Source organism: Diabrotica virgifera, chromosome 4 (genome assembly GCF_917563875.1).
Source record: "Diabrotica virgifera virgifera chromosome 4, PGI_DIABVI_V3a".
Taxonomy (NCBI): domain Eukaryota; kingdom Metazoa; phylum Arthropoda; class Insecta; order Coleoptera; family Chrysomelidae; genus Diabrotica; species Diabrotica virgifera.
The window spans coordinates 27,417,164-27,445,074 of record NC_065446.1 but is presented as its reverse complement, the minus strand read 5'-3'; the positions used below and the strand labels follow the sequence as shown (position 1 = coordinate 27,445,074).

The 27,911-nt window shown below is 33.2% G+C and overlaps 1 protein-coding gene across 1 annotated transcript in view; it reads right to left on the bottom strand.

Moving 5' to 3' along the window:
* LOC114327932 (calcium-independent phospholipase A2-gamma) overlaps positions 1 to 27,582 on the bottom strand; it is a 31,188-nt gene extending 3,606 nt beyond the window's left edge. The window contains exons 1-6 of the mRNA XM_028276650.2: positions 27,128 to 27,582; positions 23,425 to 23,851; positions 14,177 to 14,314; positions 8,627 to 9,106; positions 4,097 to 4,288; positions 1,074 to 1,293 (exon numbers count right to left, since the gene is read on the bottom strand). Of these exons, the coding sequence (XP_028132451.1) occupies positions 1,074 to 1,293; positions 4,097 to 4,288; positions 8,627 to 9,106; positions 14,177 to 14,314; positions 23,425 to 23,851; positions 27,128 to 27,207 (1,537 nt within the window). The 5' untranslated portion in view covers positions 27,208 to 27,582. The remainder of the gene's footprint in view (positions 1 to 1,073; positions 1,294 to 4,096; positions 4,289 to 8,626; positions 9,107 to 14,176; positions 14,315 to 23,424; positions 23,852 to 27,127) is intronic.
* Positions 27,583 to 27,911: the final 329 nt, after the last annotated feature.

The following is a 27,911-nucleotide window of genomic DNA, read 5'->3' as shown; positions in this document are numbered from 1 at the left end:
AACTATTTAGTTTTTTAATAGAGTGCAATAAATCGAAAAAATCGCGTTTTTTGCACTAAATTGTTAATAATTAAAAAACGGACGCGATTTCTAGGCAGGAAACAGGTAGGTTTTCTTCCTATAGGTCTACAATAACTAAAAAAGTTTTCAGCTACCTGGATATTTCAGTGTCCCGAACAAGGTCTATTTCTTGCTTATTTCCCTGGAGTAAGCTGACCAAAACATCATAACAGATTTGCAGGCTATTGCAGACCAAGACATATGTAATTGCTATTTCGAGTAGGGACACATAATGTTCCCGGATAGTTATACCCATTTTCATGGACTTTATGTCGTTTAATTTTATACTTTTAAGTATGTAGTCCTCAATTTAAACCCAACCACTGTTTGGTTTTGCGGTTATTAGCGCAAGTATTTCCAAGTTCACTGAAGTGGACTGATAAATCCGAAAACTTTAGTTCTGAACAACTATTGTAATCCATTTGAATTTTTAATCAAATTTTTAATTAAATACTTATACCAATTAGGTACAGTCACAATCACTGAATATTTTACACCCTTTAATATCCAGTGGCCAATTTTTTGAATTTTTTACCTCGTTTAAACGCACCTTGTCAAAGTGACGTTACCAGTGGCGGACCCAGAATAGGTTGATTAAAATTAAAAAATCAAAATAAAATAAATCTATTTTACAAAATTTAACAAAACGGAAAGTATAGAAAAGCATATTTTTAAATAAAATTGAGTTAAAATTGTTGAGTTTGGCAATTACTTTTGGTTTTGCGCGTGACATAAACGGCATTTTGGACGCTTTTAATAACTTCTAATTTTATTTTTCAATAGGTACTAAAATTTTTGACAAACAATTTGACATTTAGTAAATCCGCACGACACTGAGATTTTACAGTATTACAATATAAAAATAAAGGTGTAAACTATTCAGTGATTGTGACTGTACAACAGAAGTTTTTTACTTCGACGATAAAGTTTTTTTTTATTTTTACTCTCAATAAACTTCATTGAGATATATGTAAATATAAGTTTAAAACTAAATATACAATATTCAAGCTTACCTTCTGTATCTGTTGCACTATCAATGATGGCGAAAAATTTCTTTTTCCAAGATGAATTGGTAATTGTGGCATCTTTGTCCTGATAACAGCTTAAAACTGGATTTGGGACAGTTCTACCTGTGCCAAAAGATAGAACGCATTGGATGGGAGTGTTAGGCCATAAAAGCTTGGCCTCATGTATAGCCACAGCTGTTGGGTTATTGACTAGAATACCACCATCCTTAAAACAGAAAATAAAATGAATCAATATTTGCACTTTCCCACATTATTGAAAGAACAGGAAATTACTACACTGCGCGTCATAGAAAACGGGCACCCTAAAAAATGGGCATTTTTTTATGTCGCGTATCTCCTAAACCTGTTGTCCGATTTAAGTGATTTTTTGAATATGTTATAGCCCTATTCTTTGTCAATATCCCTGTAATAATATTTTTGCAAAACAGGTAAATTTTCATTGTATACCGGGTGTACGAATTACAGTTTGATTCGTACACCCGGTATACAATGAAAATTTACCTGTTTAGCAAAAATATTATTAGAGGGATATTGACAAAGAATAGGGCTATAACATATTCAAAAAATCATTTAAATCGGACAACAGGTTTAGGAGATACGCGACATCAAAAATGACCCATTTTTTAGGGTGCCCGTTTTCTATGACGCGCAGTTTATATAACTGATATATTTTGCAAGGCATCCATACAAATCGGAGCAACACAGCGGCTTTAGGGCAGGTAGATCTATAGTGGGCAACATTTTCTGTATTGTATAACCCAAGTAATAGAAAAAAGGCTGTCAAGAGTTGCATTTACTAGTACATACCTAGATCTAACTTAGTAAATGCAACTCTTGACAGCCTTTTTCAGATAGATCATGACAGATCATCTAACAAAGGCATATGGCACGGTACCCATTAATAGACTGGAAAGTACTAGAAAAAACAGCATAAATGTATCTATTATACAAGTACTCGGAGAATTCTTAAAATCCCATGGACTGATCGGGTCACAAATGAGGAGATCCTTAGAAGAATGGGGAAGAACCGAGAGGTACTAACCACCATCAAATCTCGAAAGTTGGAATACTTTGAACACATTATGCGAAATGAATCCAGATATGCCCTCCTACCAGCCATCCTGCAAGGAAAAATATTTGGAAAGCGGCCTCCAGGAAGAAGAAGAACATCCTGGTTATAGAACCTCAGAACCTGAGGTACCAGAACTTCCAGATAAAGTGATGATTGCCATGATGATCGCCAACATTCGTCACGGATAAAGTGAAGATTGCCATGATGATCGCCAACATTCGTCACGGATAGCACATCAAGAAGAAGATACAAGTACCGAAAGAACTATATATAAACTCGATATCCAAAATTAAAACTGGAAATAAAATATCAAAAGGTTACCTGGTCACTAAAGGACTAAAGCAACGATGCTGTATATAGCCAATATTATTCAATATACATAATTATATATACTGACGAAGCCCCGAGACAGTGGAAGAAGAAGTGCAATGGTATGGGACTATCGATAGTAGATATGTCTCTACGTCTAAGATCTTGAATATATGGCAAGGAAACTAATAGAGGAATATAGAAAACAGTGGCGACGCGTGACTTTTTCTAAAGTGTTACAAAAACCAGATGCAAAAAATCTTATTAAAAAAAATTAAGATATGGCTAAATGTATAATAGCTTCAATAATATAATTTTGTACAGATATCACTTGAAACTCTCGAAAAAACAGTTGATGTTTCTAGATGTTGGCAAAATGTTTGATCTTTTTTGGCAATTAATGTTAACAATTCCCTGTAATTGCCTCGAATGTCAGAGCCGTCGCTCTCAAAATGACCAGGAAACGCTAATTCTTGTTTGGCCAAAAAACATACGGTATCTATTGTAAGTGAGCTAAGGATATACCTATCTAATTTTTTTGACAAACTCATTATGTTTAGCAATATTTGCTTTAAAAGCTTGTTTAAAAGTTAAGAGAACTTTCGATTCTTGTTTTGCCAAACTGAATTAAATTGGGTATACACCTTACATGTAGGTAACGGAGAAATTTCACGTCTCTTTTTTAAAACTCTAAAACTATTTAAGTCGTGAACCTGGTCCACCCATTTTTCTGTAGAAACCAGAAGACATGGCCAACAATACAGTCTATTTTTCTTGCAACCACATAACCAAGGATTTTCACTGTACCAACTAAATTTAAAATATCGAACTAGTTTTTTTATTCCTTTTTTAAATTGTTTAAAATAGGTCTTTCATTTTCAATAATCTCATTTTTTTTCAATCAGAATTACTTTTCAAGTAGTTGATCGATTACGCAGCGACACTCATCCATGGTGAACTACACATACACTTTTTATAGGTACTGTAACCAAATTTAAATCTGGTAACAGCCCTACTGATATACACAGCGCGCTTACGCCCGCCAGCCGCTCCTTCAAAATTTTCAGACACTAGCCGGTCCCGAGCGAGCGACAACGAGATAACCATTCATTGTAACCACAAATGAGACTGGTAACAGAATATAATAAAGTGCAACTGAGTCACATAAACTGGCCAATATGTTCGTGTGTCTACGAGTAGTTGGCTATTTACTGAATTAGGTACTATTAACACATAATATAATAATATATTTCTATTGGTAAAAATATAGATAAATGGAATTATTCATCATCATAAAATATTTATTTGCAAGATTTTTAACTGTTACTAATGGTACGCTTCGCCAGTGATAGAAAAGGGGGTCTGGAGGTAAATACCAAAAAACACAATATCCCTGCGTAGGAAGGGAAGAAACGGAGAACCTGAAAATGGAACAGGAGACAATTGCAAGCTGTATATGAATATGTATGTATATCTGGGAATAAAACTAACTAGTAGGTAGGTACAACATAAAACGAAGAAAATCAAAATTTTGAAATGTGTTTCGATTCACTACCGCTGTATAAAATCACATTCAACAGGCAAAGCTTCTGTGATTATAATAATAAAACTATGTTTAAACAATTACCTGATGTAGCATATTTCCAATTTTAAATTCTTCGAAATAAGTGGGAGCAGCTGCGGATGCACGAACCGCTTCCCATACTTGATGATTGTAACCTCCTTTGTACTGAGACTGAACCTTACATGGCAAAGAATAGTTTCTGAATATGTAAGCTGATAACCTGGATTGATTGACCACGGCAGATACAGCACAAAACTGGAAAGTTGATATTAACAATTATTTATACAATTAAAACTTTAATACTAAAGGTCGCTGCATATTATCATGCACGTAGCGTCTCCAGCACGTAGCGTTTAGATTCGGAAAAATATCATTAAATGGTTTTAAATATGAACAATTCACACGGTCTGGAATGTATCGTATCAGACACCTTTCAGTAAAATCAGGGTTTTCGGAGACTACGCTACGTGCTGGAAACGCTACGTGCTTGATAATATGAAATGTGTAAAATAACTAACTAGACATTAATTATGACAAGGGTTACAAAAATAAAAGTTGAGTTAAGTATTGTATTTATACAGGATTAAACAACAATAATTGATCGTGATAAAAATTACATTTTATATTTGTTTTTGACAGCAATTAATTAAATATAGTACTTCCACACTAACTTTTCCCATGCATGAAATTATTCACGAATTACTTTTTATACTACCTAGGTCTCTTTTTTACTTCAGAAAATAGTATCGCAAAATTAAGCCGCTTGTCCAAAGAAACCACAATAAGTTAAACAAAGATAAGAAACAATATGGCATGTCGTTGATACCTTGTTTACTATAGATTTTAAATGACAGTGACTATATAGAGATATATCGATGCCTCAGAAGCCAAACGGTTTAAGTCAATAAGTGTTTAAAATGAGACACTAAGATGTTTCTGAATGTAGTTGCAGAAAGATAAGTAATTATTAAAAACCAATAAACCGTCTTTATTTATGATAATATGGGTAACATATTCAGGAAAATACACACATAAGGAAATAATATTATTATATACAAGGTGTCCCAAAAGTAGTGGAACGGTCGAATATTTCGCGAACTAAACATCGGATCGAAAAACTGAAAAATACGTTTCAATCTTTTTCAAAAATCTATCCAATGACACCAAACACCAACCCCCACTACACCCCCTGGAGGTGGGTTGGGGGGTAACTTTAAAATCTTAAATGAAAACCCCCAGTTTTTCTTGCAGATTTTAATTCGATACGTAAAAGTAAGCAACTTTTATTCAAGACATTTTTTCGAACTGTGGATAGATGGCGCTATAATTGGGAAAAACGATTTATCCTGATACCATAGGTAAATTATAGAAACGGTCTAGTATCTCACGAAATGCACTTCCAAATAAGAAACTAAAAACAGATCTTTAATCTTTTTCGAAAACCTTTCAAATAACACCAAACGTGACCCTCCAACCCACCCCCTGGAGGTGGGGTGGGGGTTAACTTTAAAATCTTAAATAGCAACGCCCACTTTTTATTACAAATTCGGATCCGTCATGAAAAATTAAGCAACATTTATTCGAAACATTTTTTAGAATTGTTAATAGATGGCGCTTTAATTGGAAAAATACGATTTATTAGCGCCATCTATCAAAAATTAAAAAAAATGTTTCGAATAAATGTTGCTTAATTTTTTACGACAAATCTGAATCTGCAATAAAAAGTGGGGGTTGCTATTTAAGATTTTAAAGTTATCCCCCACCCCACCTCCAGGGGGTGGGTTAGAGGGCCATGTTTGGTGTTATTCGATAGGTTTTCGAAAAAGATTAAAAATCTGTTTTTTGGTTTCTCATTTGGAAGTGTATTTCGTGAGATATTAGACCGTTTCTATAATTTACCTATGGTATCAGGATAAATCGTTTTTCCCAATTATAGCGCCATCTATCCACAGTTCGAAAAAATGTCTTGAATAAAAGTTGCCTACTTTTACGTAAAGAATCCAAATTAGCAAGAAAAACTGGGGGTTTCTATTTGAGATTTTAAAGTTACCCTCCACCCCACCTCCAGGGGGTTATTATATTATAATAATGCGAGTTAAACTTCAATTTTCAAGTCATTTTTAGGGAGAATTGACTTACACCGTTTGACTTCTGAGGCATCCATATATTAACATAGAGTGAGCCTACACTCCGCGCTTCCTGACGACAAGATCTCTTCGACTGGTTTGCGGTATCTCTTTCTAGCACATTGTATCTAGAATCTATGATGAAATTCAGTGTGAGTATAGGCACGAAAGGGGAGGACTCCTGTCGCAGCTTTACTATGCATAAGAGTGAGACAGCACTGATCCAAAGAAAAAAGATGGTGTCGCCACTTCGCTCTGAATGACACTCCATCTATCATTATTTAAGTCTATGGCAGTGACATTAGCGCCTTTGTTGGTTATAATTTGAATTTATTGTTTATTTGATTTTTCAAATTATTTAACTTTTAGTCGTTATATACATGATATTGTAATTTTTATTTTCAAACAATTATTGTTTTAATGTAATTTCAACATCGATATGTTTTCAAAACAAATTAACAGCAAATAAAAATTGTCGACATATATAGACTGTTGCCAGTTATAAAAAAAATAACATAATAAATAAATGTAGATATATTTAGGGAGTTCTCGAATTTCTTTGTCATTATGTTTACAAGCACATAACCTTGATAACCCGGCATTATCACAATAAGTTATGGATACAAGATACAATTACTAAAAATAAAACGACCTAGCCTTTCTCATTCAATTATGCAACACTTTTTTTAGTGACGGTATGATTCGAAAAAAACTTGGCAAAATATAAGAACTATTTTTGTCTATGATTACAATTTAAAAAATAGACATTTCTAGACACTTACGACAATAATCTAGACACTAAGTACAATTTTAAACAGTATAATTATATTTTATTATTTACAACTACATGAAGAACACAAAAAATGATATAAATTTTTATGGGATGTTTCATGTTTCTTTATTTTATACAGAGATATATCTGTTATATCAACGGATTTTCAGGTATAAAAAAATTCAAAAAAATGAAATCTTCAAAATGAAGTACAGTCGGAAAAATGAAAAAAATACCCATGAACGATCACATCAATCACTTATTTTGTATTTGCTGTCTTTTTCTATATCAAACGTTTGTTATTTATAGAAAAAGACAGCAAATACAAAATAAGTGATTGATGTGATCGTTCAGGGGTATTCTTTCATTTTTTTCCGACTGTATGTCTGCGAAAAAAAAATGAGCAAACTCAATCGCATTTTAAAGAGGAAGTCTTATTATTTAAGATGGTATACCTATTATTTTAGGAACCACACTTCTTCAAGAAATTAACGCACCACCTTAAAAATGGGTCATGTTTTTGTTGTCTCGAATTTCTAAACCTGTTGTCGGATTTGAGTGATTTTTTAATATGTGATGGCCTTGTTCTTTAACAATATTGCTGTAATAATATTGTTGCTAGACAGGTAAATTGTCGTTGTATACCGGGTGTACCAATAAAACTGTGATTTTTTCTCAAAGAAAGTTTTTTTCTATTTTTATTCTATTTTATTTTTATTTTTTTATTTTTTATTTTTATTTGTGACGCGTGACCCTGTGAAATGTTCTAGAACGGCGGTTCTCAATCTGTGGTACATGTACCACTGGTGGTACATATCATTATATGTGGTGGTACACCAAACGCAAAAGCAGCCAAAATCAGCACCACTATTATAGTTAATTAGATCACCAGCTACATAGATAGTTCAGTTAGGTGGTACCTAAAAAGATTGAGAACCACTGTTCTAGCATTTATAAAATGCTGAAACCCAATTATAGCCTCATGTTTTCTTAACATTCTGTTTTTTATTCATTCGCTTATGTTGAGGTGTTAATTAATTATGTTATTCGCGTTAATACAGGGTGTTTTTAAATAAGTGCGACAAACTTTAAAGGGTAATTCTGCATGAAAAAATAATGACAGTTTGCTTTATAAACGTATGTCCGCAAATGCTTCATTTTCGAGATAGAGGGTGTCGAAATTTTTCTTACAAATTTATTGATCGAATGATGATTTATTTATTGTTCTAAAACCGGTTAAGATATGCAAATGAAATTTGGTGGGTTTTAAGAGGTAGTTATTGCGCATTTCTTGATATACAATTAGGAATTTATTATTCATCATTGGCGCACATACGGGTAATATGACTCTTAGAGAGAAAATAAAAGTTTTACTTGCGTTTCACACCAGTTCGAGGTAGGTTACACTAAATAATAATGTCCACCAACCAACTGTTGTTAGAGTGCTAAAAAAGAAGAAGTAGCATCCGTACAAAGTACATCTGGTCGAGCAGTTGTTAAATATGACTTTCATACAAAAACTGATTTGACGGTTTTACAAATGTGACACATTCATTTACCTTTAAAGAAAATATCTGATTTTTTGAAGGTAAAAATAAAGATTGTTATATTTTATCAAGCCTACTTTTTTAATGTCAAGCTGAGAACGCTTGCGGCCACATTTGATCAATTAATAAAATAAAATAAAATAAATACCTTTGGAACTTTCAAGTTGCGTCTGGTCTCAATCAGTAACATATCTTGCCATTGTTCCTGCAATAACTTTTCCCATAGTGGTGTATCATAATATGAGTGACTCCAAACTAAATTACTGGTACCAAAGAAAGCAGACTGGTTAAAAATTTGAGTGCTAATGCTTTTGTAAATTTCTGATATTTCATCTAAACTTTTTTGCTTCAGTCCTGACAAGGTAGCTATGATGGCCCCTGTACTGACGCCACAAATAAAATCAAACATTTCATAGATCGGCTTCCCAGATAGTTCTTCGAGTTTTCTGAGCATTTCTATTACTAGTATGCCTCTAACACCTCCTCCATCTATAGAGAGGATCCTTATACCAACACCAGGTACTGGATCTGTGTAACCTAAGAGTGTAATTGCTACATTCAAACTACTTAAAAGCTGAGGATTTTTTGTAGTATCCCTTATCTTCAAAAGGGAACGGATTCCACCTTCCTGTTGAAAAACAAAATGTTTTAGGCTTACTTTTGTTAAGTTAAAATCAACTACTTTATTTGTTTTATCATAACTATTAGGCTATTGATTATGTTCAAAATAAGAGAGCTAAAAAGAAACTACAACGTTAACGGGATTTTATTGTCTCATGTGGTCAATGCGTTTTTGAGAAAGGGGTGAAATAGTCCCTAGGCACAGGGTGAATTAGGGTGAGTTCTATGCACTTTTGGTACAAACACTTCTACAGAAAAATTGTTACAGGTTAAATTTACTGTCCAAATATCACATTTTAAAGTCAAACATATTTTTTTTACAAAAATATATTCAAAAGAAAAGCAAGAAAAAAACACGAAAGAAAGCAATGTTGTTTTTTGCCCCATAACTTTTTTCCACAGGAATAGAGGTATAGGCAGTGCTTCAGCGAAAGATAACCTACATCTTTCCTCTTTAAAATGAAGTTTAGTAAAAGTCTCTAGGATTTATAGTTTCTGAAATAGGGTTTTTCAAAGTTCGCCGCTCACAGCATTTTTGGGCCATTTTCAGCATTATTTCGCAAACGTTGTTCTGTAACTTTTTTCTACGCATTTCTAGGTACGCAATGGTACATTTTGTAGAAAGAGAAGACAATCACCTTTAAAATGGTCTATTGTATAAGATTATACGGTTCTTTTTAAGCAAGTTACGCTTTTGCAAGGTTTGAATCTTTTAATGATTTTTGATATTTTTAATGATTATTTTCTTAATAACTTTTAATTAAACTTTTAATTTATTATTTTCTTGATAACTTTTCTTAATAAAACTTTTCAATATTGTGAAATATAAAGGTAATTTACTCTTGAGCGAATTGCATATTTTTTAACATACCTCGTACATTATTGGTAAAATTTTATATCTGATGATTGCATCTTCGGTTTTGGACTATGCAGAGCATTGCATAAAGATTTTTTTTTCATAAAGTTAATAATAAAAATTTTTCCATATTGTTCCAACTTAGTGGGACCTATTGCATGTGTATATGTCACATTTTGAAAAAGCACAAATATCTTATTTAAAAATAGTCCTAGAACTTTTTACAATACACCACTTTAAAGTAAAGAAAATAAGCTTTCTTTTTTATTCTACAATGTATATACCTAAATATACAATAAAAAAGTTATAATGAGAAGTTTAAAAATAATAGTAAAATATATCAAAAATCATTAAAAGTATAAAATTTTGAACAACCATGTCTTGCTTAAAAATAGGCATACAGCCTTCTGCAATATACTACTTTAAAGGTAATTGACTTTTCTTCCTATTAAATGTAACATTGCATATAGTTAAAGCTACGTAGAAAAAAGTTATAGAACAATGTTTGAGAAGTAACAAGGAAAATAAGCCAAAATCGCTGTGAGTGGCGAAATTTGAAAAATCATATTTTCGAAACTGTAAATCATAAAGACTTCTACCAAACGTCATTTTAAAGAAAAAGGGGGGACGTTTTTTTCTGTGAAACAATGCCTATACCTATATCCCCGTGGAAAAAAGTTATGGGGCAAAAAACAAAATTGCTATCTTTCGTGTTTTTTCTTGCTTTTATTTTGAATATATTTTTGTAAAACAAAATATTTTTGACTTTAAAATGTGATGTTTCGATAGTAAATTTAACCTGGAACAATTTTCCTGTAGACGTGTTTGTACCAAAAGTGCATAGAACTCACCCTAATTTGCCCTGTGCCTAGGGACTAATTCACCCCTTTCTCAAAAACGCCCCCTTCTAAATGGTAGCACTCCGCGGGTTTTCCATATTTAGAGGTCCATTGACTATATGAAACAATAAAACCCAGTTAACGTTGTAGTTCCTTTCTAAAATACATAATCAATAGCCTATAAGTAATCTATTAATGTTCAAAAAAGGTGACCAAAAGAATTTGTTAAGAAAACTACAGACCAATAACTAGAAGTGTTGTACTACTAACGAAAATCATGACAAATAGACTCACAAGTAAGCTTGACAGTTACCAAGCAAGAGAACAAGTGGGATTCAGATAGGGTTTTAGCACTAGCGACCATCTGTTAACAGTAAAAATACTGATTGAAAACTCGAACAAATATCGAATCCCATTACACACAGCATTCATAGACTTCCGAAAGGTGTTTGGCAGCATAGAATATTGGACCATCAAAAACTCACTACAGAACAGAATTGATTACTGGTACACATACTTAATAACAAACATATACAGAAACGCGAGTACCACAATAAAATTGACGGAAAAACACGCTACAGAACCAATAAAATTGGAAAGAGAAGTCAGTAAAGGAGATACAATATCGCCAAAATTGTTCAATCAGGTTATGGAAGACATATTTAAAAAATTAGAATGGGAAACATAATGGAATAAGAATAAATGGAGAGCTCTTGAACCACTCGAGATATGCAGACGATATAGTCCTGATAACAGATAAGAAGGAAGAGTTACAGAAGATAGTTGAGGACATGATACTATAAATAACATTATTTATGTTATTAATGTTATTTATAGTATCATGGTTGAGGACTAGATAGAAAAGTGACAGAGGTAGGTATAGAGATGACCTATAGTAAAGCCAAGACTATGACAAACCAAGAAGACAAATTAGAAATAGTAATCAAACAGAATAAATTAGAGCAGGTGGCAGAATACATATTATAGATTAGCATGGGCATCATTTGGTAAACTATCATATATAGGGCTTTCCATTCACAGTCATTTGTTCCGAGCTTCTGTCATGTGTCACATAATATTAATATATCAACGTCGTATGTTATTGGTATATACCAATGATACAAACCAAAGACGTATGTCTTAGATATATGTATTAATATTATGTGACACATGACAGAAGCTCGAAACAAATGACAATCGATGAAAAGCCCTATTCTAAAAAATAAAAAGTACCCTCAATATATGCAAACGAAAGTATTCAACTAGTGCATATTACCAGTTGTTATCACATATGGCTCACAAACATGGACTTTCATAAAGGGGGTCTAGGACGTTTCATCGCCGCCGTTTCGATGCCGCCAGTTCGATGCCGATGCCGACCGATTCATCGCCAGTCAATTAATCGCTATCTGATATATTTCCGAATTTTCTACAGTTACAATTATTAGTTATTTTTAGTATTAATAAGGAATTCTAGGAAATGCGAGATATGACGGCGATGAAATGGACTGGCGATGAACCGGCGGCATCGAAACGGCCGGCGATGAACCGGCGGCATCGAAACGTCCCATTCCGTCATAAAGGAGAACATCGACAGGATAACTAAAAACTCAAAGAGCAATGGAAAGACAGATGCTGGGTATTGGTCAGGAAAGACAGGAAAAGAAACTCATGGATCAGGGAAAAAACAAAGGTGAACGATGTATCAAAACAGGTTGCAAAACTTAAATGGAACTTCGCCAGTCGCACTCTACAGCAAAAAGATGAAAGATGGAATAATCGAATTCTACACTGACGACCATGGGAACAGAAAAAAAGAGGAACACCACAGATGAGATGGACGGACGACCTTAAGGATGACCTTAAGAGAACGGCAGAAAAGGACATGTATTTAAAAAAGACTGATGGCTGGTTTCACGAACGACAAATAGTAGTTTATTCTATGAATAAAGTTATTCGACTAATAAACTGACATTTCTCTATTTTACTAACGTCAAATAAGACTTATTTTATTTATTTATCAAATAAATATTTACTCTTCGAGTAAATTGGCAAGTTAATCTCGCTGTAAATATCTATAAGAAAGTAAATTCGTCAGTTTATTTATTTTTTTTTTTTGAAAAATGGCTTTGGCAGAGCCAATTAGCCAGACTTGTTTCTGATTGATGGCAGATTCATAGTCATAAATTTCTTATAACATAAGTACATTCTACAATTTTATTTTTATAGATACATTGGTACATTGTGCAGCTTTTTTTTATTTTGTTTTTTTTTTAATTATTTTACTGTGTTTTTTTAATATATATTTTATTTTGTGCGAAACACTTTTTTTACTTCTTTTTTTTTCTATTCTTTTTTATTTTTGTTCTTTTTTTTTGTTTATTATTTTTTTTGTTATTATTTTATTTTGTGTTTTTTTTAGTATTATTTTTTTTTTATTTTTTCAAACCACATTAACAAATTATGCCTATTTATTACATATTATTACGTTTACAACTTGTATTTACATAATTTAACATGTTTATAAATGAGATGAAGAATTTCCATATCATTTGTAAATATTAAAGTATTTAGGTTTATTGGGAAAAACATTTTAAATCTTTTAATTCCTTATAAAGGTCGTTTATGTTATTTATGTTTAAATGACATTCTAATATGACATGTGTTAGATCTACGATTTTGCCACAAGTACAATTGGGAGTATCTGCCAAGCCGATTCTATGCATTTAAGATGGCGTAAGAGCATGATTGGCTCTCAACCGATTAATGGTCTTTATAAAATGTCTGTGTAAAACCATCTTTTTGAGAATATCCTAGGGTTACAATGAGCAAAATTTGAGCGAGTATTACATTCTCTGTAATGCAATTGCCAATTATTTTTAAGTTTTTGTCTGCTAAAAGTATCAATATCTGAAGCTGGAATTAAATTTTTGTTTATTTTTTCTCCGATCACAGTTTAACTTTAAATTATCAAAATTATATTGAAACAAAATAAAAATATAAACGTCTAATAAATTTTATTCGACGAATAACTATTCATTGATTAATTTGTTGTTGGTGAAACCGGACCTTAGTTGGATAAATTATACATTCAACAACACGACACATTTTTGGCAAAGTAACGTAAGTGACATTTTTGGCGAACATCATGTTTTTCCATTAAACTAACGCAATTATTGCTTAGAAGGTACTGCCAAAGTGTAGTAAGCATAGAATTACTTTAAACATAATATTAGGCTTACTACACTTTGACAGTACCTTCTAAACAATAATTGCGTTAGTTTAATGGAAAAACATTATGTTCGACAAAAATGTCACTTACGTTACTTAGCCAAAAATATAGGATCAATTGTTTAACACATTTTATTAACAAAAATATTACCTTTACAGCGTTATGCTTGGCTTCTGGATATTGTTCTAAATGAGATATTAAATCTTCAATTCTTCGAATTTTCATAGTTTCATTATCAGCTAAACTGATCGATACTAAAATTTGACTAGTTCTGGCTCCTATTGCTTCCTACAATGTTTAATACTGTTTTAATAAATGTAACTAACTATCTATAAAAATATATTTGGATACTTATATGATAAAAAAGGATACTTATATGATAAAAAAGGAAGAAAAATCCAAACAGCTATAGTAAAATGTGTCCAGAAACACAAAGAACAAATCTCAAAGAAAACTAAACGCTGAGGCTACAGTTCCAGCAATTCAAGATGCAAACAGCATATTTGAAGTATCTAGAGCAGGGGTGGCCAAACTGTGGCTCGCGAGCCACATGTGGCTCTTTGAAGGATTATTTGTGGCTCTCAATAAATGTACTTGAATTACTTTTAATTCTTGTGTTTCAAAATGTCTTAAATTACTGACAACAAATTTAAAAGAATAACACCAGAACTTAGACAAGGAGACTCTTTATCACCGTCGCTATTCAATTTGACCTTAGAATATGTAATAAGTAAAATATCATCTGAGTTGATAGGGCGATTTGCAAATCGAGGATCAAAACTATTGTTGGCATTTGCTGATGATCTAGGTGCAGCCGCTCATTCTACAAGAGACGGGAGAGAGGCGTTTTAACAACTTGAGGAAGAAACAAGTAGTTTGGGCATTCGACTAAATGAAAAGAAAGCGAAATAGATGCTAGTAACCAAAAGTCCAAGACCAAGAGTTAGGCCGAACATAACTATGAATGACCACAACTTCGAAGTAGTAAAAGAGTTTAAATATCTAAGGGTGGTAATCACAGATGGCAACCACATAGAAAAACAGGTCATATCATCATTATTAAAATCTTATCTGCTAAAACGACAATCTAAATTGAGACTGTACATTAGGGTGGAGCGAAATTTTTTTTTTCATAATTCCCTAAAGCCTATGTGTGGAAAAGTTGCCTTTTACTACCAGTATTCACCAAAAAAAATCTCATGTCAATCAACTTAAAACTTCTACTGCCCAAACCGCTTTGAAAATTGGAATTTTCCCTATATTTAAAAATATATATAGAATATCTTATTATTGTCACTAATATCTTATGAATAATTATTACTGGATAATTACGTCAAGAAGGTATTACAAAACATTCCTAGAACCAAATAGCAACTCAATATAATGACCTTGAAGCAATACTACATGCTCTTTGACACCGCATTGCGCCGGGTTAGCGCCAACGAGGCTAACAGGATTTCACGAACTCCGTCGCAATAAATCGGTTTTGGTCGTAGACCTACGTATCGCCTGCCCCCGCTGATTTATGCTGTTGAAATATTTTAGTTGTTTGGCAGCATTAGAGCAGTTAACGTATGTAAAAAATGTCTTTTACGCGACGTGATTCATTGTGCCCTGTGTTTGGTGTACAAAAACCATTTAAGAACAATGTGTTGCCGACCTACGCGGATATTATTAAATGTTACTTATATCGTCGACAAGAAATTGTTGTACAACAAAGTAAACAAAGACCTAGTTTCGCTGATGACGTCTGTTCCCGTTTAATAAAAGACTTGAAAAACTTGTGGCAGAAAAGTTCCATTTGTGTTGTATCAGACCAACAAATATTACATAAAATTCGAGAATACCACGGTAAATATCGTAACATAATGAAACGGCTAAAAAAGGACGGTAAACTTAATAATTCAAAACAGGTTGTTTTATTTAGAGAATTGGCCGAAAAGAAACTCTTTGATATACCTTTATGCAAGTATAAAGACTTTTTAAGCTGTTCTTGTACATTAAAAGTACCTGTACTTGAACGTGAATTTCTAACCGACCAAAGAACTTCGGGTAAAATGGTAATCGGTAGAGTTGATCAAAAAACTACAAAAGTACTCGAAAAGAGATGGAAGCGTAAGAGTAAAACCGAGGAAAGGAGAATCAGGCATGATGAATATGATGATCAATACAAAAAATCTTTAATTGGCAGAGCATACCAGTCAGTGTCATCTAATCTAGAAGAAGAGACTTCAAACAACAGTTCATCAGAAGAAAATGTCATTAAATTAGAAGACAGGGTCGATACTCCTTCAACTTCTCAGATGAGAATAAAACTACCAAGTGTAGCACAGGCATGTGACAGAACGGGTGTTTCTGATAGGACGGCAGCAATTATTCTTCTTAGTGCAGCGTTAAAAGATATAGGAATATTTACTACAGAAGATTCATCAAAAATTGTCGAGCGCAGCAAAATTCGTAGAGAAAGGGCAAAAGCTCGATTTGAGCTTAAGAGAAAAGATAAAGAAGACGGTTCTGAATTGGTATATGGAATATATTTTGATGGAAGAAAAGACCAAACGTTAGTTCAAACTAGTGAAGAAGGAAGTTTGTCCAAGAAAACGAAGATTGAGGAGCTTCAGAACCAGGATCCAAATATATTGGTCATTTGACTCCTGCACCTGGCAATTCGCAAAGTATAAAGAAGAGCATTCTAGAATTTTTGGAGCATAATTTTGACGTTTCAAATTTGCAGGCTATAGGTTCTGATGGTGCAGCAGTAAATACTGGTAATAAGAATGGAATTATTAGACAGCTTGAGCTTTCGCTGAACGGTGAACATCCGTTCGCTGTTCAGCCGAAAACAGTGAGAGAATTAGGCCTTAGAAGATTATTGAAGTGCAGGAAAACAGCAAACCAACAAGAAATACGGGAATTCAAATTGCCATCTTTAAATTTTTATGCTGAAGACTACATCGATATGATTGACTGGCAGTCGACAACAATAACAGAACCTCCCCTGACAAAATGTATTTCCAATGAAGAACTAGAAGAAATGATTTTAGATGTTCCAGCTAAAATTAAAATTCTAAAATATCCATGCCACACGCAAGCAGTGGAAAGGTGCATCAAATTAGTAACAGAAGCGTCAGTTGCTCTATGTGGAAATACAGCAAGGGATGGATTTTAAGGGCACGAATTGCTTCTAGAGCTAGTTTGCCAGTATTCGAGACAAAAAGTCAATATCTTCAAGTTTTTAATGAAAATTAATCACAAAAGTACAAATAAGGGGTGGGAGGGCGGTGGAACTCGATATGCAGCTACCTCCACGCAGTGAGTTCTGCGTTATTTTCATCAAAAATTACGAATTTTTTATGGAAATAAGCGGAAGAGCTGCATCACGGCTTTAAAAAATATTTATCTTTAATTTTTTACATTTCACGGTCAAATGGGCAGTAGAAGATAGCAATATTTTAAGCCACTTTTTTTTTTCTAGAATAGACCATTATATTAGGCAACTTTTCCACATATAGGTCAATTGATTTAAGGATATTTTTTTTTCGAGCCAGTTTTCACTCCACCCTACTGTACATGGCAATTATTCGCCCAATTCTTACATATGGAAGTGAAACATGGATTATACACCAGTGAGAAAGCGTCGCAATTGACGGAGAGTTGAGAAGGCGTCGCAAAGCTGAGTTGGTGACTGTGTATGATACTGAAACCCTTATCAGACATATAAAACCTAGGATAAGATGGGCAGGTCATGTGGTGAAATCAGAGGAAGAGAGAGTGTAGAGATAATATTAGAGACAATATTTTTTGAAAGACGATAAATCAATAAGCCGTCCCAGAAAAAGATGGAAGGATGATGAAGAATCCTGAAAAAAATCCAAATGAAAAGTATCCTGAACTTGTAAAGGCTGCTTGTAGAAATATTTGCATATTTGAAATAACGATGTGAACCATTTTATTTCACTTTAAAATTAGTGAAATCCAAGCACTGAGAGAAAAATTTGATACATTTTTTACACTTTTTAAATAATAGTTTAATGCGGCTCGCGAGAAATTTAAAATTTTGAAAAATGGCTCGGACTATCAAGGAGTTTGGCCACCCCTGATCTAGAGTATCAAAATATTAAAATTTTATAGGAGTGAAAACAAAGTATTTGTTTTTGCTAGTATACATTTAATTTTTGTATCAATATTCTATCTGTTACAACTGGGCTAGAATAAGATAGGAAAAGTATTTTTTAAAAGAAACTATCAAAAAAAAAATAACATTTTGATTCAAAATAACCCAGTTTTTCTTCAAAAATTTGCGTTATGACACTTTCCTGAGAGATATAAAATATATTAGAACCTTAGAACACACTGGTATTATATGGTCGCTTTTTGAATTAATACTTTTTCTAATACTTTCACTGGAAACTAGCATGCCTTCTTGTACCACTGTGTTTCTTCAAATACTACTAACTTTACTAGATCATGAGCTTTAATTTTTAATTGTGATATATCGGTTTGCACAATTTACTGAAATATTTTTAAGGTTGCAGGTTGGATGAAATATTAGTTTTTTTAGGAAAAATGATCCCATTTTGTTGGAGAGACAAAAATAAAAATTTTTAGTTACAGTAGAACCTCGATTATCCGTCAGGGCACCGGACCAAGGGTATGACGGATAATCGAAAAGACGGTTAACAGAACATTAAAAAAGTTAAAAATTTATAATACAACTCTCAAATTTTATTTGTTTGTTTTGTTTGATAATATAATAAGAGGAATTTGTGTTCGTGTTAATATTGTCGAATTTGGTTTAAAATATTCTGAAATCTTTGTTTGTTATACTGATGCTTCACATTTTGCAAGGACTGAATTTCTTAATCGGCGTAAAATCATGCAATCTACTTTATTTGATTCTTCTTGTCGAGAATACCACTTCTTGTCGTGAATGGTTGCATGTACGATGCAGCTTCTCTAGCTTTTTAGGCACATCTTTTTCAGTTGCAAAAGCATCATCTACATCGCCACTGTCAAATTCCAAGTTTGTGTCAGCTTTTGAAGCTGTTTCGTCAGCCTCTGTTTTGCCATTTCAACGATTCCATCATCTGTCAGCAATCGATAGCCGTTTACGTCCTCATCACAAATTAAACATTCCTTTAAGTCATCTTTAGGCAACGAAAACAAAACAGTTGATTCAGCCATAACTTCATTTGTTACCGCATTGTACATTTCAGCGAATTTCGTTTGGCTTATCGCAATGCTAAAAAAAATGAATTGATGACTCAAATTTTTTCTTATGTACTCAATACAACTTATGTGCGGACCCTGACGGTTAACAGAGGTGACGGTTAATGGAGAGACGGATAATCGAGGTTTAATACACTTTATGGGATGAATATCACGACACCCAATTTAGAACAAAAATAGAGGCATTCATGATAAAGGAAATTGTATTGTCATTAACCACATAGGCGTAACCAGGGGGGGTGGGGGTTATAACTCCTATCCATTTGGATGTAGTTTGAGTTCTATACGCTTAACACCATTACTATTACATATCCCACAGATACCATAAAGTAGTTGTAACCCCCCCTTAGGATCATCCTGGTTACACCTCTGATTAACCATAACAGTGGCGGATCTACGGGGAAAATAGGGGAATCCCCCAAGAAGGCTTAAACTATAGACAGAAAAATTCAGCCCAATAAACCCATTAGTTAGGAAACTTAAAGGAACTTGATATATATTAGTTATTATTTATATGTTTTAGATAGTTTGGGTTTATATTTTTTATTTGCCCTCCAAGGCAAATGTTTAGATCTGCCCCTGAACCATAATAAGTTAACATATTCGTGGACAATTCTTTATATACAGATAGTAATTTCCCTTGTGTAAGTGTCTGCATATGAAGACTTGACAAGAAATGGGTTAAGCAATACTGAAGAATTCTGAAAATATCGTGGACATAACACATCACAAACAAAGAGGTTCTGAGATGAATAAAGAAATGGAAATCTTAAATATCATCAAAACAAGAAAATTGAAATATCTCAGACATATTACACGTGGAAACAGATATAACTTGCTCCCATTGATAATGCAGGGAAAGCTTCAAGAAAAAAGAAGCATAGGGAGCCGCAGAATATCGTGGCTGCGCAACCTGAGAGAGTGGTACGGATATACAGGTTTATTCACTATATTTTGACCCCCCTGTAAACTGCTTTATTTACAGAATTAGAAAAAAATGTAAAACATAAAAGTTATTCGATTTTTAAATTATGATTTTTTGACATATATATCGTACTAGTGACGTCATCCATTTGGGCGTTAAATACATAATCAACTATTTTTTTTAAATGTGAATAGGGGTCGAGTGCTAGCTCATTCGAAAGGTTATTCAGTTCCCTATTCAGTAATATAAACATTAACATGATTAATTATACAGGGTTTCCAAAAAACAACTTTTAATTAAATTAATTGACACAAAAAGAAGAATGTATGTGATTTATCTAATTCAAAATGCATTCTACTGCTGTCAGAAAACAGAAATAAATGTTTATTGAACAAATAAACATTACTTTTCACTTAAATTCAATGTTCAAGCTGCCACCCATCTGCCTCTTGGTAGTTTAAACATTGAATTTAAGCAAAAATCAATGTTTATTTGTGCAATAAACTTTTATTTCTGTTTTCTAACAGCAGTAAAATGTATTTTAAATTAAATAAATTACATACATTCTTCTTTCTGTGTCAATTAATTTAATTAAAAAAAAATTTTTTGGACACCCTGTATAATTAATCATGTTAACCGCTTAACGCACACATTTATTTGCAAAAATACGTCAAAAAATTACCTATTTAGTTTATTACAGTAAAATAAACTACGAACAAGACTATTGTCACTAGATATAATCTAAAGTAAAAAAATGCATATTTTTTTAGAAAAATATAAAATATCAAATACCCTCATGCGCTCACCCGAGTTAACTCGGTCGTAACTTTTTACATACAAAATACTACAAGTAAGAGAAGAAAATCGCAATTATTCAAGTATAATAATGTTAAATATTGCTAACAGTGTGATACACTCTAAAACAAGGTGTTACACACAGAGGTACATCACAGTCAGGGCAGAATGTGATGTCAGCAAAATAGCATTCTACTCATCGTGATCCCACCTCAGTAGGCAGTCGATCGTAGAAAGTTTAAAATTAGAAACGAAAAAACAAGTGGGCAAGGGCGCCCATATAAAAATTTTTAGGGGGGGGGGGGGGGCAGACGTGAAGATGGTGCAGATTACATTTCGTATACTTTGGATAACCATATATAGTTTAAAGCACCCGAAAAGCTAGGAGGCCCAAGCCCCCCCCCCCCATCCCATAGGTATGGCCAACCATGCAAGTGGGGATACCTTTATTTAGAGCTAGAGGAGTTAAAACACGTAGGCGCCTTATATATCGTACAAATATTTTAAACACGAGTTAACTCGGTTAAGTGAAAATAGAAACGTAGTTTAAAACCGAGTTAACTTGGGTAAGCACGTTAAGCGGTTAATGTTTATATTACTGAATAGGGAATTGAATAACCTTTCAAATGAGCTAGCACTTGACCCCTATTCCCATTTAAAAAAATAGTTGATTACATCATCACGCCCAAATGGATCACGTCACTAGTACAATATATATGTCAAAAAATCATAATTTAAAAATCGAATACCTTTTGTATTTTACATTTTTTTCTAATTCTGTAAATAAAGCAGTTTACAGGGGGGTCAAAATATAGTGAATAACCCTGTACATCAAATGAATTTTTCAAAGCAGCTGTCTCTAAAATCCGAATAGCTATGATCATTGGCGACTTCCATCACAGAGATGGAATTTAAAGAAGAAGAAGGGTTAAGCAAATAAGTAGTGACTGCAATCAAAACAAAGATAGGTATAAGTTAATTTAACAGTATTCAATATAAAGGAGTTGATATTCGCGGTGTGCAAGTACTTGGAAGGGAAACGAGAAACAACTGTGCGCGAGTCGCGGAGGAATATTGCAACTATCTTAAATAATTCATATTGTCAATTGAAATTGTCAAATTGACGTATATTTCATACCTTCTGTCATTGAAGCAGAAAAATTATATATTGCTCCACAATATTGATATGATATGCAATTATTATATAAAGGTAAATTTAATTAATTGTATTTTGCTTGCAGTACTGCATTTTAATAACTAATTTTATTTACTACATACAATTGTTTACATTTGCATAACATAACCTGCATCTTATTTTTTCTTCTTATTATTTTTTTTGGACTATGGCCTTGACAATTATCCAGCAACCAGGACTAATATAATTGGCCAATATAATTAAAAGTGCGAATAAAAGTACAGAGCGTAGAAATAGAGGTCGCTTTGCCGAACTTGCACGGTCCCAATACCGATTGAGAAATTTCTCATGGTTGGTATGGGCCTTTAATGAGAGCGACAAAGAGACATGTATTTATTATACATTTAAAACGGGCTAGAGCTAGAATATATACGCCGGCAAAGCGAGGTAGTGCCAACAACCCACTTCGTGTCGTAGGTAGGGATTTCTCAGCACAGCATTGCCAAAGTAGATTTAAAAAAGAAAATAAAAAAGTAGAAAAATTTTTTTGTAAACGAATATCATAAACAAATTATTTATAGTATTTTTACTACAAAAACGTTATTACGTAGGTCAAAATTTTTGACGTAAGAGAACTGTCAAAACATTAGAATGTGACTTTTCATTATTGCCGTGTTTATAATAAACATAGCAATAATGAAAAGTCACATTCTAATGTTTTGACAGTTCTCTTACGTCAAAAATTTTGACCTACGTAATAACGTTTTTGTAGTAAAAATACTATAAAAGAAAAAAATTTAAGTAAAAAAATATTGTTTTCACCCATTTAAAAAAAAAGTGGGTGAAAAAGGTTGAATTATATTTCAACGTTTTCACATTTTTTTTAAATGGATGAAAACAATATTTTTTTATTTAAGTTTTTTTCTTTTTAATAATTAAAAAAAGTTAAATATGTATTATAATTTTTCTACTTTGTTATTTTCTTTTTTAAATCTACTTTAACAACGCTGTGCTGAGAAAGCCCTACCTACGACACGAAGTGGATTTTTGGCGCTACCTTGTTTGCCGGCGTATATCTTCTAGCCTGTTTTAAATGTATAATAAATACATGTCTCTTTGTCACTCTTATTAAAGGCCCACACCAACCATGAGAAATTTCTCAATCAGTATATTATTAACATGTTAAGCACTAGAAATGCGCCCGGGCCAAGTAGAAGTTTTGTCAATACGCAGCAGTCTCTAGGGACCGCCATGGCGCTTAACGTGTTAAAGATAATAGGACTACATATTATATTCTACGTAAAGATGCATTACCTGTGATACAATGGGTTTTGTTACAGTTTTCCATCTGGGTATAATTTCTTTCTTTTCATCTTCCTTACTCTTAATATTTATACTTAAGCCACTTAGAACATTTTGTATAGGTAAAGATAGACGACTTGGTATACTTTGCTCCTGTTTTACATCTTTTTCTACTTTAGTTTCATGCATTGGTGTATTTTTTACTATGTCTGTTGACTGTGATGTAAAATATTTCACAAGACCCTTCCCATACGTTTTAGAATCAATTTTTTGCAGAAACTGTGCAAATTCTTTGTTTAGTGCAGTCTCAAATGTTTTATCATTGGTAAATTTTGAAAAATACTTTTTTAATTCATTGATGAGTCTCCATTGATTTAGAACAATATTTTTGGCTTGCATCTTGACGGATTCTATATTCGAGGAACCAGAACTGTATTTCCTAAAATTGTAATAAAACTATGAACCACTAACGTTACACAACTCTTAAAATTTTAAGAAATTTGCAAAATGAACAAGGATTATTAATAAACAGATGATTTTGACGTCTGACGTCATTTTCCTGTCAGCGAGTGGCCTGATGCGTGATGCAAACGCCAAACTCTAATAGTCCGAGAGCTAACAATAGGAGTATTACAAAAAATTGCCAATAGAAAAGTGTCATATTAGTTTTTTTACCCACTAATAGGAACGTTAACTATGTTTATAGGTCACGTGGTACACTCTGTCGACGCGGGAGACGATCTTATGTATTGTCCTTTTCATGATCATTTTTCAGTGCGTAACAAATGATAGGAAAAAGGGTAAGTCCGTGATAATGATAATACACATTTATAAAATTTATTCTATAATAACATGACATTTTAGTTAAATCTGACAGTTGTCACATTTTATTTTCAGTTTGGAATAAAAACAAATCAAATGTGTTTCTTGCATTTATAAAATTGTATTTTCTTTGATTTGTATAGTCTTATAAATTATACAGATTATATTTGTAATATTATTATCTAACTAAAAAAAAATAATTTTTTTATTATGGCGCCATCTATCGACAACTATAATAACTAGAATAAATGTTATAAATGTCACCGAAGAAATGTAATCACCGACGTGCCTTTTTTTCTGTCACATACAATTTAATGCGTTAGAAAGAAATCGAAAAACTGTGACGCACTGAAAGATGATCATGAGAAAAAGAATATATGCTTTATATGTGATTAACAGAAACAAGAGATTATTTAAAATTTTACTATTCATTTTGTGCTACTGCATCAATACATTAATAGAAATTTGCCAAAACTCTATACGGTAGAAAATGTCTGTTATAATACATAAATCTCGTTTAAATATAGAAAAATACGAAGTGAGTTTAAGGCTGACAGACAAAGTGTGACGTCACGACTGTCATATTGTTATTTTCTTTTTGTAAACAAAGGTTGAAAGTTGAAAGCCAGAGTTTGTCCAATCTCAAGCGTTTTTACTGAATTTATCGCCAGTTGGAGACCGCTTACAAATTATACCATCATGAGAAGTATTGTCGACATGTCATATCGCCTCCATGTTGATTCTCCCAGCGGATAGAAACATTCCAATAGTAAGCATGCCACAAATAAGTTGATATAATACTCTCATGAGGTGCAAAATCCAGATATACAAAACCATAATACGACCAGCTGTTTGGGAGCAAAACATGGACGCTAACAAAAAAAGAGATAAATAAATTGCTGGTGTGCGAACGTAAAATCCTTTGAGTAATAATATTGCCCCTAGTGGAGATAAGCCTTGATAGCGTGGCAAACGAATGGAGGCGCAGACACAATAACGAGTTAGTCTCTGTTTCGAAAGGAAAATCTAGTCAGATATATTAAGGCCACCAGTGGCGGCTCGTGATTTTTACCATAGGGGAGGCTATACCTAACTGTAAAATATCTACACAAATTTGCACTAGCAAAAAAATCAGCCAAAAAAATCTAATTTAAGGCATCATTTTTTTGACCATTTTTTATTTACATTTTATATCATCATAATTCATAATTTCATAATATCATATCATTTTAAAAATAGTTAGTCAAATTGTAAAAGTGTATTACCAAAGTTTGTGTCGTTTATTTGTTAACAATTCTATCTCTATAAGTAGATGTGCATATCAAAATAAATACAGATTTGAACTTTGCAGTCCATACAGGTTGAAGGTTCACATTTTTTAAGATACTCAACTGAATTTTTTTTATTCTAAAAGCGGCCTACTGCGAATCCAAAAACACGGTAAATTACCGATTTAATTGCTTTGCATTACAGATATAGGAAAGTTATTTGAACAAGTTGTTCCAAATATTATTCTAACCCCACATACCAAATTTCATCACAAAATTCGCACTTTTAGTTTTTTCATTATTTGTAGTCAGGATCCTAAAATTGCAGAGGAGGCTGCTGGCCGATCAGCCGCCCTTGCCCAATCTCCGGGCAGCGTGTGTGTTAAACTATAATGCAGCTCTAAGGAGACTTAAACGCTGCTGGGCTGCGCGGAGCATTAGCATGTGAGATTTTCCGGCGCTCCAGTTTTAGGATCCTGACTACAAATAATGAAAAAACTAAAAGTGAGAATTTTGTGATGAAATTTGGTATGTGAGTTTAGAACATTATTTGGAACAACTTGTTCAAATAACTTTTTCCGATATCTCTAAGGGTGTGCTCACTACGGAGACCAAAGGATGGTATCCTAGCCTAGAGCATAGTATCCTACTCTTCATATTCGTGAATTCTGGCATTCAAAATAATGCATTTATTTTACATAGCGACCGATAATATAGTTTCGATCGCCAAGTAAAATAAATACATTATTTTAAATGCGAGAATTCACGAATATGAAGAGTAGGATACTATGCTCTAGGCTAGGATACCATCCTTTGGTCTCCGTAGTGAGCACACGCTAACGCGAAGCAAAATAGCTAAGTAAACAAAACAGTGTAGCATGTGTAAAAAATTTATGGAGAGGCTAAAGTTGTGCTCACGACGAGGCGCCGACCCTCGCTCCCTGGTATCCCTCGTACTGTTCGTACGATCGCCAGATGCATTATGTTAAATGCGAGCGTTCACGAAAATGAAGAGTAGGATACTCTGTTCTAGTTCTAGGCGAGGATACCATCCTTTGGTCTCCGTAGTGAGCGCACCCAGTGAACAAACCCTGCCTCCCTTGCCTCCTCTGACCAGCCGCCACTGAAGGCCACTAGACTAAGATGGGCAGGCAGGGCAGGACATGTTATACGCAGTAACGACAATCACCTTATAAATTTAAATACACATGTTTTTGACACAGCCAAGTTGCTATAGAAGGTCTGTAGGAGTCTCAAAAATATAGTGAAGCATTGCACCTCGCCACGACCATCGCATACTGAAAAACAAATAGCGGGATATGCCTGGTGAAGTGCTATACTCCACTATGTTCACTGTTATTTAAATGCATACGATGTGCCTGGCAAGGTGCGATGCTTCACTATATTTCTACACTAATACTTAAATGGTGAAAGAGAAAGAACATATAACAAAATAACCAAACTAGTATAACTGGTGCTCTTTTGAAAATATTGCTGGCGCTTGTACTATATGTACTATATCCCATCATTGAAGATTTTACTCTGAATTCTGAATAACGAATGTTATGTTATCTTTAAAGTATAATCATGTTGAATTTATATAATGAATGGTTTTTCTCACCTACCTTTTTGAAACAATATTTCTATGTGGTACTCTATTTACAACACATTTGCCACAAGTCGATAAGTTCTTTGTTAAGGACATGATTAAGACACTAAAATAATCAATTCAATAAAGCTCCTGGAGTCAAAGGTCTAGATAGCTTTACGTGACCAATATCAGCTACACTGTCCTAATTAATTAATATCGCACTCACTAATTATATTTACTTGGTGATGTTTGCGCTCATACGTGTTTAATTGTACTGGTAAGCGAGAGAGCATAAAGTGAATTTATATCATTTCAACATGTAAACAAATCGCATCAACTATGATTTCCGCACATACCCACATACGTAATGTGTTGTCACACATTATTTTGTTGATTCTGAGATGAGTATGTTTACTCATTCAAAAATTTAATCAGAATATTTTTCACTTAAAACCCGTGCCAAATAAGAAAGTCAACAACAATGCAACTATTTTTATGATACACGTGTGTGTGTTGATACTCGCCACCAATAGATCGTACGATGATAAGCCACACCTCCAAAATCAGACCACTGCGTATTTTGGAAACTTCCACTTTGCAGAATACGTTATTACTAGGTCATGGGCGTAGGACTTGCGTGACGTTTCTATTTAATTAAAATAATAAAATATAAATAAGTAAAGCCAGTATAAAGAAATCGATCATTTTTAAATAGGTCCTCATCAATACTCAGTGGCGTAACAAACTCCGTCGGGGCCTCCCCGCAGAATTAGAAATGGGGCCCCCTTGAATGAATTACCCAATGCGACATGTGTAAC